The following is a 13,286-nucleotide window of genomic DNA, read 5'->3' as shown; positions in this document are numbered from 1 at the left end:
TTTTTATAAGGCCATAAAGCAGTTCGTTAAAGTTTACGACTGTATTTTCAGCCTCGGAGTGAGATTAAACCCTCAGGATTGAAAGTTTTTGGTGTTTTTTGTTTGCAGAGGTCTCGTACAAACCTGACAATACCTTCTGGTGGATTCGAGAACCCTGTGGTCTGTAGAACCTCGTTAACGTTCTGATCTCAATCATCCCGATCCAAATGATCCTCGGTTGATTTGTTACCTTCGTTTTCAGCTTAATTTTATACGTTTTAAGAGTTGATTTGAATGTTTTTCTCTGAGACCAATCAGTGCAGTAAGAATATTTGCTTAATTTCTTGTAAATTAGAATTGATTTTAGAAACATCAGATTTCCAGCTTTCAGTTCGTGTCCAGTAGATTAAAAAACATCCAATTACTTATAATTGCACAGTATATTACATCTTAATTTATTTCTTTGTTTTTATTTAAATTTAATATGTATTCTTGGTGTCCCTCAGATTATAGAGAATGATACATATTTGGCAGCTATTTTAAAAAAAAAAACTTAAACTGCCAAATAAAAATAAATAACTGAATTAATATGCCATTAAATGTACCAAGAACAGTACTGAAAGCTAATTCTTTATTAATAATTTTTTTTATTTCTATTCCTCTATTTGTTTAATATTCTCTCCAAATTTATTTTTTTTGTTTCATTCATTTTAATGTATTTATTTACTTTTGCATTTATTGCTTGTATTTATTTTTTACCCATGTTTTAATATATGTATTTATTTAAAAAATATATATATTTATTTATGACACACTTTTAATGACAACCCAATAACAGATAATGCATAAGGATTATTAATTAAATGAATAAAGAAAATTGTAAATAAATACATTTTCAGAAATAGAGACAAGGAAAAATAAATAAATAAATATAAAAAAAGATAAAAATGTATATTTAACTTTGGTACATTTAATGGCATAATTTTGTATTCATTTTTATTTTTTATTTTTTTATAGCTTTTGCCCTTCCACCCATGATAAAATTCCCAGATGTCAGATTCTAAAATGGGAATATTTGTATTTTCTTTGATATTAAACTAGACATCTTTTGTTCTGCTGTTTGGAACTTTATTATCATTATGAATCAGTTCTCAGTTTATAAAAGCTGAAATATGCTTAAAACTGATGACATCAAATCTGATCTTTCCTATCTTCTTATTTCTGTCACATTAACTTTCTTTTGCATGATGATGAATCCATTCAAAGGGCAAACACAGTGAACGCCCTCACCTTTAATTGTGCACGATTTCCTTAAAAAGAGTGAACTGACCAATCACACGTCGTCTCAGTGAGCTGCATGTCACACTGCAGCGATTAAACCACAGAAGAAGCTTTGCATGAACCCTCAGATCTCTGCACAGCCACTAAATGCTCAAATCAAATGTCACGCTGACGGTTTTCACGACATAACAATTCGAGTCAACCCAACAGCTACCTGTAATAATTAATATTTTTTTATTGGTTGATGTGTGAGACAATGTGGTCGTCTTTTAGGCTGACGACAAAGAGCGGATAAATGACCATGACCATGAAACAAAGGAGAAATGTGTCATAAATAACTCAGGTGGGTCACACACACGGAGAGCTGCACACGTTTAAATGTTCTGTTTCCAGCTCCCACGATCAGATGTTGTGCTGCATATTAATAAATAATGTATATTCATAATGCAGACGAGACATTAAAGATGTTCACTCCTCTGTGGCCGACACGACGAGACATGAAAATGTGTTTGATGCTGTTTTTACGACATAATAAGCAGCTTTAATTTGTTATTTTCACACCAGTTTACGTCATGTTGTAGACTTGATGAATGAATAAGAATGTTATGATTTTTTTTTTTAATCTTTGAGACTCTGAAAGATATTTCCATGTATATTGGAAGGTCACAGGTCAATAACGTTGTGCTACACTCCAGATTTAATAGAATTCAACAAGCTCTTACAGGAAGAATATATGGTTTATATATATATAATTATCATGTAACACAAACAAATGCACATTTATTTGGTGAAAAGTATATAAAATCAGGATAGAAGTGTTTTCTTAAAAGGGAGTTTTTCAATGGGAAAGGAAAACAGGTAAGAAATAAAGAGGTTTTCTGTGAGTTATAAACTGCTCAGCTGTGTTTTTGTTGGTTTAAAGTCTGACGGGTGAATTCACAAAAGGATTGTGCACAAGGATGTTCTTTTTACAAGTTTTATGTGCAAATCCAAAGTTTTGCTTTTAAATGAAACAAGTTTTTTGTTTTCTTGTTAAATCCAAAAACTGTTTGCAATATCACAAAATTTTGTTTGCAAATCACAAAATTTTGTATGCAAATCTAAAAGTTTTGTTGCAAACTCAAAAGTTTTGTTTGAAAATCCAATTTTTTTGTTTACAAATCTAAAAGTTTTGTTTGCAAATCTAAAAGTTTTGTTTCAAATCCCCAAATTTTGTTTGCAAATTTAAAAGTGTTATTGCAAATCTTAAAAGTTTTGTTTGCAAATCCAAAAGTTTTGTTTCAAATCCCAAAATGTTGTTTGCAAATCTATGAGTTTTGTTTGCAAATGTAAAAGTTTTTGGAAACCTGATAATGTTGCTACCTAAAGATGCTACGAAGTTGCAAGCGATGCACAGTTCACGGTGCTTTCATCGGCCGCATTCCATTCTTTGTGAACTGACCTGTGATATTCAGCTGCTTCACTGAACGTTTCCTAACTCTCCCTCTTTATTTCCTCCTCGCACAGAGAAGTAGATGTGAAGGCGGCAGCACATCAGACAGAAACAAGAGCACTTCACCCGGAGAGACAGACGCACTGCTACAAGATGATATGGACTGACACACACACACACACACACACACACACACACACTGCTGGTGTTGATCCAGCATCTTGAACTGAAACACTGACCACATGGTGCTCTGCTCAGCATATTTCTATGAGAAAGTGAACGATGATATTTTACTATCCTGTAAAGTTTATGACGCCCTCAGACTCCAACACTCGCTCACTCTGCATGTGTGTGTGTGTTGCTGCTGCGGTCGAGACTGATTTGTCTCTTTAAAACAGAAAACATGAAGCTTTTCTGTCACTTCAACACTTCCTTTTTGTACAAAGAAACTTCCAGAAACTCCCGCAGTATTTCCACTGTGTTTATTAGCTCTGATGATGTGAAACATCTCACACTTTTATCACTTCATCGGTCGGAGAGGAGCATGACTGTGCTGGCTATTTTTTTTAGCTCCTTTTTAAACAAATCTTTCTGCATCACAAGGGAAGTTGCAGGCAGAAAAGTACTGTATTTTACTACCAATGTGCCTTCGTAGTGGAGGAGGGAACACTTTGTCAAACTTACCTCCGGGTCCTTTGTATTTCACTCAGGATCACAAGAGTGGAAGAATCAAGCACTCCTGTGAGTCGAGCAGGGCAGATGCATTTCTATTTGTATAATACTACTGTCTTCTGTAAACGTGTGAATGTATTTCTTGAAATGGCGAGAATGATCCTGTTTGGTGTCCGATGCCTCCTGTGTTATAAAATGTGAATGACTGAAAAGAGACGTGGAGGTAATAAATGTTTAAAATCCTGTTAAAAAAAAAAAACATGTCTATTTTTTTTTTTTGGTATTGAACATTCAGATACTAATACCACACTGTAAAAATACTTAAATACTTTTACGAAAATAATATTTAACATTTTTAAAGTGCTGCGTCTTCTTTTCCAGGTTTTTAAAAATGAGTTCAGGTCCAAAAGTCACACAGTAACACAAACAAACGGAACACGTTTGCATGTTCTGCAAGGTAAAACTGCTGTTTTTGTCAATGGAGTCTGGTGGCTTTAAAAGTACAGAGACAACAGCTCTGGTTCCTCGCCGTTAAAGGCTGTTTGATAGCAAGGTAAAAATACTTTTACTGATATCGCTTTAAGATGCTAAAATACTTTTGCTGTTAAAAAAAACAAAAAAGTTTCCTCAAAAGTTTTGTTTGCAGATTTAAACGTTTTTCTGATTCTTTCTAAAGCCATTGGACTCCACTGAAGAAAATAGTAAGGTAACACTTTACAATAACCAACTAAATGATGTTTATAGAAGGTTTATTAAGCAATTATTAACCATTTACAAAGTGCTATACATGTTTAATCTTTAAATGTTTTCAAGCAATTTCTTAAAGGTATATGAATTATTTCAAAATCATTAACATACTTAATATGGTGTGAAAAATGCTATAATGAGTGCAACTAAAACAATTAATAAACTATTAATTATAATGTAATTGTTTGTTAATGGTAAAGTAACTATAAACTTACATTAATAAACCATCTATTTGTCATTTATAAATTATTTAGTTAGTTAAACATTAATAAAATATGTATTTACCATTCTAAATGGCCTATATACGGTTTATAAATGATGATTAAACATTAATAAACTATCTGTTTACCCTTTATAAATGATGGTTATTGTAAAGTGTTACCAATAGTAATTTTACAACAAACATGTCCATTACCGTTATTGTTTGTTTTAAGATACTAAAATACTTTCGCTGCAGCCCCGTCCTCATCTGAACGTCTGACAGTTGAATTCACAAAAGGGTCGTGCAGCTTTTGCAGCCAACAAAACTGCAGAAATTAGTAAAGTTTTGTTTGCAAATCAAAATCATTTTGTTTGCAAATTCAAAACTTTTGTTGGCAAATAAAACTTGTAAGTTTGCAACCCTAAAAGTCTAAAAGTTTTGTTTCAAATCTAAAAGTTTTGGGTAGAAAACCTAAAAGTTTGCAAATCGAACTAAGGACCCATCAGCCTCAGCTGTACTTCGTGTTTACTGATAAACGTGACACACAGAGATCAATAACTACAGTTACTGCCTATAAGTTCAGCAGGAGGTTAGTGTGATATTAACAGCTGTCTGCACTAAAGTTCACCAGAGGAAGAAAAACAGACTCGGGGCATAAAGAAACCGCGGTGGGTCTCTGGGTGACTCCTCTAAAAACACTTTAGTCCAGTTCAACCTCAGTCCTGCTGCAGAAAGGGGCCCAGTCAGGACCAGCTGCCTTCTAATTACTGTTTTATTATTGCAGTAGTTAGTGTAGTTTGTCTGTCGATAGTTTGAACTCTGTCGATAAATGGAGAATGTGCAGAAATATATGTGCATTTATTTAAATACTGAATTTAGGACCAGTTTGATGTGAAATTCTTCCTATGCTACTTTGTGTTTTCTCTTTTCACTTCGCTGTGTTGGGACGTTTCTGGGCACCAGCCTTTCAACATAAAGCTACAAAAATAGCGAGGTGACATGCCGAGCAGACAAAGCTCGTCCCAAAACGAGAGAGAATCTGGAGTTTTGTTGAGCCAAAGTTGTTCATGACGAGTAAAAAAAAAAAAAAAAAAAAAAGAATGATGTAGCATCATAATTCTCAGTTGGTCAATTTCAGCTTTTATTATCTCAAATGTCTTTGATTTGTACTGCTTAGCAAATAAAATGTGCCCTATAAAAAATTATACATTATGATATTCTACTTTCATTGTACTGATTTTTCCCCCTAGATCTGACCTAATAATTGATATCAAACACTAATTGATTTTTGAATATTTTAACCCTTTATATGCCAGGTTTCTATCATGATGCCACCATTTTTATAGACCTGGCTGCAACCACAGCTGTTTAAATATATGCTGAATATGGTAAAAATGACGCAATCTGGTGGAAAGTAGTAAAAATAATAAATTCCAAGGCCAACGCCCAGATTGACACCAAAATTTTATAAAATGCATGTATTCTTCCAGAGATTCTACCAGACTAACTGAATTTCCCCTCGGGGATAAATAAAGTAATTTTGATTTGATTGTATTATGCTTTAACGTAAGTGAGATCAAAAATTGCATTTTGAATGGGTTTCAATGGCTCAACCTAAAGAGTAACTATTGTTTGTACACAGCAACTAAAAATACACAATCTTGTCAAAATTCATGCGAAATGCACAAACACAGCCGAGACTATTAACAAATGAAGAATGAAAAGCACGTAAAATGTGCTCAACCTGCCCTGAGGGTTAAGTCACTTTGCACGATAATCCTAGCCTGGGTATACCCAGACTACCTTGCGCGCTCGAATTTGATTTCGAACCTCCAGCCAGTCTGGCAACTAGGCGATTTCGCTAGCCCTGTTTTAGGGATCCAATCACAGAGCGGGGAGGGACGGTGAGACGATGACGCGTACTACTCGGCACTTGGAAGCTTTCCGGATCCAACATGGCTGCTGCAGACGCGAAACTCTCTTTAGCCGTAGATGGTGTTTTAAATAGTTTAGAGCGAAAGTTGAAAGGCGAAAGGTCTCTCGGCAGCTCCGCTGTCCCCCGGCTGGTAGCCAGATCACCGGTAGCGGGACTATTAGCGCCGCACGGGCGGTTTCTGCGGCTCGTTGCGCCGAGCCGGTGAGACCGCCGGTCACCGCCGGTGATCTCGCTCCGAATCGGGGGACAGCGGAGCCCCCAGAGACCCGCAGCAGCTTGTTTGTTGCCCATAAAATCAGTGGATGTGTGTGGCTGAATGACATGAGGGGGAATAAAGCGTGAAAATAAATAATCTTGCAGAAAGCGAGAACTGGAGAAGCAAAGCAGCAGCAACACTCTCTCACAGACACACACACAACAAACATCCATCTCTGTTGCTCTACTACGTCATCTGGTATAACTGATCTGATTGGCTAAGAGCTACCTACAGACGCTTTGATAGACATTCTAAGCGTCCAATAAACGGCTCCGGAGGATCGTAAACCACACCTCCTCTACGGAGAAATGCATTGAAGGTGTCCAGACCTAATCTCCAATGAGATTTGGTCTGGTGTTAGCCAGGCTACGATAATCCATTAAAAGTGCAAAAAAACTAGTCAGAGCTAGAACTAGTTACCTGCATGGCCCAAATGCAGCGATTGCATGAATTCGGACATCTCTGCACAGCCACTAAAATCTCAAATAAAACTTCATACTGCTGGTTTTCACGACGTAATAACTCAGCCTTTCAAAATAAAGCTACAAAAATGGAAAATTGCTCAAAAATGTTAGTAAATCTGGGTTTGTTGTAACTTTTGTCGAGCGGAAGAGCAGGGCAGAGTTTGTTTAGTTGTGTTTACCATAGATAGATATAAAAACCAAAAGTTTTGTTGCAAATCCAAAAGTTTTGTTGCAAATCTAAAAACTTAGTTTGCAACTCTTTTTCCCAAAGTTCTCGTTCTCTCCAAAGCCACCAGTCTCCGCTTAAAAATAACTTCACTAATCAATAACTTATAACAAACTATAACAATAACAATAAGCTACGTTTCCTGCAGAGTATGTCTTTAAAATGAGTTCAACCTTAAACATCTGTAGCAGTAAAATCCAACATGCACAAAAAAGCAGCAAAAAAAATCTCATTTAATAGAAAAACACTGACGGGGAACATTTTACTGCACACTGAACTTCTACTACTTAAGTACATTGATACTTTTACTATAGAAGAGTGTCTTCACAGTGTTTGTACAGTGAGATGTACAGATTGTTCTGCTGCTCTGTGAATTCATAGTTCTGGATGTAACAACAGTTGGTCCACATTACGTCTCATTAACTGGATCCATGTGTTTCTCCTTCCTCTGGTGATACATTTCTGATTACATCAATGTTTATAATCTGCGTCTATAAGGTCCGATGACATACTGAACTCACTGTACAGATCACAGTATGGAGACTGCTCGCCTCTCTGTGTTTCACTCTGAAACACAGACTCACTGTGAGCACTTTAGTATTCTCAAAAGAGGCTTTTAATGCTCTCATTTGCAGATGTATTGTTCTTATTGTGTTATGAGTTATCATATGTTTTCCACACAGAGTTCCCCTGTTTTTACATCTCGTGTGTGTGTTTGACATGTTCAAGTTTGTAGAGTTTGACCTGTTTATCTGCACTTTTTTATCTTCTGACTTCTGAGGGTCAAAGTCTGGTGAAAAAAGGAAAAGTTTTGTTGCAAATCTAGAATTTTGTTTTGTTCAATATCATCAGGAGTATTTATATAAAAGAGGCCTTGAACTCTCATTTTCAGGTATATTGTTCTTATATATCATTTGTTTGCGAATCCAGAAGTTTTATTTGCAAATCTAAACGTTTTGGTTCAAATCTAAAATTTTGTTGCAAATCTAGTAGTTTTGATGCAAATCTAAAAGTTTTGATGCAAATCTAAAAGTTTTGATGCAAATCTAAAATTTTGTTTTGTTAATATCAGGAGGACTTCTATAAAAGAGGCTTTAAACTCTCATTTTCAGATATATTGTTCTTATATATCATTTGTTCGCAAATCCAAAAGTTTTATTTGCAAATCTAAAAGTTTTGGTTCAAATCTAAAAAAAATTTGTTGCAAATCTAAAAATTTTGATGCAAATCTAAAATTTTGTTTTGTTAATATCAGGAGGATTTCTATAAAATAGGCTTTAAACTCTCATTTTCAGGTATATTGTTCTATATATCATTTGTTTGCGAATCCAGAAGTTTTATTTGCAAATCTAAAAGTTTTGGTTCAAATCTAAAATTTTGTTGCAAATCTAAAAGTTTTGATGCAAATCTAAAAGTTTTGTTGCAAATCTAAAATTTTGTTTTGTTAATATCAGGAGGATTTCTATAAAAGAGGCTTTAAACGCTCATTTTCAGATACATTGTTCTTATATATCATTTGTTTGCAAATCCAAAAGGTTTGTATATAAAAGTATGAACAGATGTGGCAGATATAAGACAACATTCTGGACAGATAAGTAGTCGGCAGTTCAGGATTTGACCACCAGGTGGAGCTGCAGAGACACGTAGGGTGCTGCTGCATTGTTTCTCTTTATAGAAAAATAATTTAAAAAAATCATCAGGAGAACACAGAGGAAATATCTCACAGATCTTCCACACAGCTGAGATTATTCTGACGCTTGTTTCATCCCCCGGTCTAATAAAACAACTCAAAGAAAAGTTTACTCTCCTTCATAATCTGGATAAATTGTAAGAGATGAATGTGCTGACTGGACTGAAGGAGTTTCATCTTATTTAATATAATTTGACAAATTAAATGTGTGTAAACAAAAGCTGCACTGAGGTAAATAATCAGCAGCAGCCTCTGTTGTGGAAGAACATTATGTTTATTATACTGATGGAAGAACACTTTGTATTACAAAAGATAAGAAGAAAGAACAAATATTACCTTTATATTAACACACATTTCAGCTGATTATTGAACATATCTTTATTATTATTATTATTGTTATAAAGACACTTTGTATGAGGCATTTATTGACAACAGTTTGTTTAATGAGGAGCTTCACTGCAAGACCATCTAAATGATTTTTTTCCAGTTTACTATATATAACATGTTTGTGCTCAAATAGCAGGAAAATGCATTCAGGGTGATTCATAAACATTAAACATAACTGTGAAATTGAACTTTTCTGCATCAAAATGGCAGGAAAACAATATTATAGTTTTAAAAAGGTTATATGTTTTTGTTGAGTACTTGGTGGTGGTTAAAAAAATATTATATTATATAATATTATATAATATATATTTTTTAGATTATTTTTTTAGGTGCATTTTCACCTTTATTTGACAGTGAAGATACAGAGAAATGTGTCGTTTCATTCAAGGTAACATTGTGTATCATTTGTTGTTGTGTTTGTCTGCAACAAGTTGTCATAAATTAACTTTTTATCCTGTTCAAGCCACATTTTAAGCTACTTTAAAAAATAAAAAAAAATCTTGGTAGTTAGGAAGAGGCCAGGAGGATGTCCCGAGTCCACCGAACTGCATTTAAAAAACTCAGATTTTTAACATGAAACTACCTTTTTCAGTGTTTTTACTGGTTTTAATCAGCAGCTCCGGTTGTGTTGGAGAGCGGGAGACCTCTGAGGAGGATTCTGCTGCTGAATCACAAACACTGAAGGAATCCTGACAGGAGAAACTGACTGAAATGACTACAACTCCCATGATGCAACACTACAACACGGTAAAACCAAACCCCCCCTTTTGCTACTGTTTTCATTGAAAGTCTCCTAGCTGCAGAGTAATTATATATTGAGTCTGAATAATGAGAGAACACAGAGTTTATTAACTTTAGAGAACGACCAATGTGAGATTTTTTAAAATCTGATACCAATTTTAGATGGGAAAAATACACAAAAATTTGATCTGGAATGAAACCGATATGACTCTGTAGGTCTCAGGAGTCTGCTTTCTTTACCAAACAACTCTTTCAAAGCATATTTAACATTATTATACTTTATACATACATTGCCAACCGATTCTAGAAGTGATAAGTGAGGGAAAAAATAATAAATAAAAGAAAAAGAAACAGCTAATCAATGTATGTTCAGTTTCCAGTGACCATTTAAATAAAGAACAAATGCAAATGAAATAAATAGCAGAAATCATTTTCTGAGTCATCACATGCTCGTTTTCTGCATTAAATATTCTGTAAAAAATGTTTATATATATCGGACAACTGCCAATATGCCTGTGATAATATATAATATAATATAATATAATATAATATAATATAATATAATATAATATAATATAATATAATAATTTATTATCAGTCAGGCTCTAGTTTTCTTGCTAACAGCAGAATATTTACCCTTTTTTTACACCGATGATTGAAAATGAAAGTCCATATTTCCTTAATATGACGTTATATTCTGTGTTTATGTTCTTTGATATTTTTTATTTTCCGTTTCTGACCATCAGCTGATACAAAAAGTCTTAATTTACACTCACACTCACTGAATACATCTTCAGTGTAAACAACAACAACACAGCAACACTGATACAATCTTTGTGTATAAATGGACGTTAAATAATTGAATATTTGATTACTTTCCTCAAACACTATATTCAAGTTTGTCAAAGTTTATAACAACATTTCTTTGATGCTGAAATGCTTTGAAATCAACAGCACAGAGTTCATTTTAAGGGCACCTTAAAAAACATGTCCTGACATGATCGTATTTATAATATTTGGTCCTCACACACTCTGCACGCCCCACACGCTCTCACTCTACAGCACACAGAGCGCTCTAACAGGTAAAAGCTGCATTATGTGACTTTGTGTGTGCAGCTGTTGTCTGTGAGGCTGAAATAGCTTCATTCCCCACCAGTGACGTCCCACTGCTCTGCTCCCCGTCCGGTAAACAGACTCATCTGAGCACACGGGTGGCGTGCTGTGCGGCCATGGAGAGCGAGGCGTCCTCTCTCTCTCTCCTCTCCGACTCTATTGATCCCTCTGTGTGTGTCCGTGTCCTTGTCCCGTCTTCTATATTTGGCTGGCCTGTGACCTGGCTGCTGCAGACCCGACTCCTGCTCAACACATTGTCAAAACACGGACTAATCCCGGCCAACAGGTGCGAGACACACACACGCAAACACACATACACAAGCGCTGAATCTGCCTCTCTGTTTCCACCAAACACAGCAGCCTCCACCAACTCAGTGTGACACTGTTGCCAAGGAAAGCAGAGGTGACGCTTTTCCAAAAGCAGCCGGAGAATGCTGCTGCGGGGTCGAGTGTCAGAGCCGAACGATGATGAAACGGAGCAGCGAGACCTCCACTGACGCGTTTCTACTGTTTCCGTTATCAACAGACTGTAAAAAAAGAAGTGGACGTAGCCTCAAAAGTCTCTGAGGTCAAACTAACGCTTTAAACCTGCATTATGTCTAACGGCCAGCAGGGGGCGACTGCACAGGCTGCAAAAAGAGTCTGTCTATACGAAGTCAACAGAGAAATGCCTCTACTTCTAACTACTCCTAACTTGAGTTGTGACCTCAGTAAACATTCTCATAATGAGTTTAGGGTCTCAATCTTTAGCTTCAAGTCTTCTTCAACACAGCATGATGTCATTTTAGCAAATTATGGTCCATTTAGAGTCATATAGGGCTGACAGCCAGTTAGGATAGAGCCGCAGTAATATGTATCCACTGTTCAGATTTAAAGAGTCGTGAACTTGTTTTTGGGTGTTGTCCGTGTTTTTGTCTTTGAACTTTGCCCCTTTACAGTGAGTTTTCACTTCTTCAAAGTTAATTTTAACATTTTAGTCATCTAAAAATGTCTTGTTGTTCCGCATTTGGTAACTAAATGTCTCTCACTTAATTAAATGTGGCTCATATCATACGTTTCCTTTGTTTTTTATATGTAGTTAAGTAGTTAAGCCTGCCTTTTCTTTGTGAAAGTTAAGAAAAGTTGAGAATATTTTTACTTTTATTACTTTTAAAATTACCTTTATTTATGCATTTAAAAGCCGTTAGGAAAATGCAAAGTGAGGGGCAGAATTGGATTGCACGCCAGATGCTCCGTACAAAATACGGTGCATGAAGCGTTGCATTTTCTTGCAATGATTGAAGCAGTCACGGTCAGATATTATTTTTTTCATATGTTTTCTAAAATTAGCATCCCAATTAATATTAACAGTTAGCAAAGCTAGTGAGCTAGTACTAGCTGATAACTTAGCTCCAACTTCTGGATCCAAAAAAGCCAGGATGGTGACGACCAAAATAAAACAACGGGGGTGTCACTGTGACTAGGTCAACTTCTTTTATACAGTCTGTGTCCAACAGTTCACACACAACTGTGGAAGAAATATTCAGAACTCTTTACTCAAGCAAAACACTGCAAAAAACTTTAAAAGTGTATTTAAATAAAAAATACTGAAGTATTCTTCTTTGTAACATTATAAGATTGTTAATCAGTGTTAGAGCATTTGAACTCCTAAAGTGAAGTTCAGGATTTTAGACCTTAAGTTGTATGAAACACAGTTTTACACTACAGCAGTGTAGTGGATGCAAAGCTGTTAGCTTACTTTCCGAGCTCCGCTGTCAGAGTTCTGGCTGGTTCTGATCGTACACTGAAAAAAGAAAATAGTTGAACCAACTTAATTGTTTCATTTGGTAACACCTAAATGAATTAAGTTCTTTCAAATTAATTTAAAATCAATTGTGTTAATCTAACTTATTAAATTAATTTGAAAGAACTTAATTCATTTAGGTGTTACCAAATGAAACAATTCAATTAAGTTGGTTCTTTTTTCAGTGTAGAATAGAAAGTTTCTGCAAGCTGGCAGGCTCCCGAGACCCTTCAGCGTGAAGTGCTGTCATTGTATTTTCTGGCTTATTCAAAAAAGAAAACAGTGCCAAGTGAAGTAGGTTTCTGATTGTTATGTGGTGGAGTGTGTGACCTTTTAGTGTACACATAGTTGTGTGGAGTAAAGCCTTGTAGGTTTGT

The 13,286-nt window shown here is 35.3% G+C and overlaps 1 protein-coding gene across 5 annotated transcripts in view; it reads left to right on the top strand.

Annotated features, from left to right (window-relative positions):
* scarb1 (scavenger receptor class B, member 1) overlaps positions 1 to 3,278 on the top strand; it is a 53,082-nt gene extending 49,804 nt beyond the window's left edge. For 3 of the 5 annotated variants that reach the window (XM_059358019.1, XM_059358018.1, XM_059358021.1), the window contains one exon: positions 2,767 to 3,278. In XM_059358019.1, the coding sequence (XP_059214002.1) occupies positions 2,767 to 2,859 (93 nt within the window). In that variant the 3' untranslated portion in view covers positions 2,860 to 3,278. Of the gene's footprint in view, positions 1 to 1,533; positions 1,604 to 2,766 lie in introns of all 5 variants that reach the window. The other 2 variants (XM_059358020.1, XM_059358022.1) reach the window with 1 other exon arrangement.
* Positions 3,279 to 13,286: the final 10,008 nt, after the last annotated feature.

The sequence above is a fragment of the Centropristis striata genome, chromosome 19, assembly GCF_030273125.1.
Source record: "Centropristis striata isolate RG_2023a ecotype Rhode Island chromosome 19, C.striata_1.0, whole genome shotgun sequence".
Classification (NCBI taxonomy): domain Eukaryota; kingdom Metazoa; phylum Chordata; class Actinopteri; order Perciformes; family Serranidae; genus Centropristis; species Centropristis striata.
The sequence above is the reverse complement of the archived record's forward strand: the minus strand, read 5'-3'. Positions and strand labels throughout refer to the sequence as shown.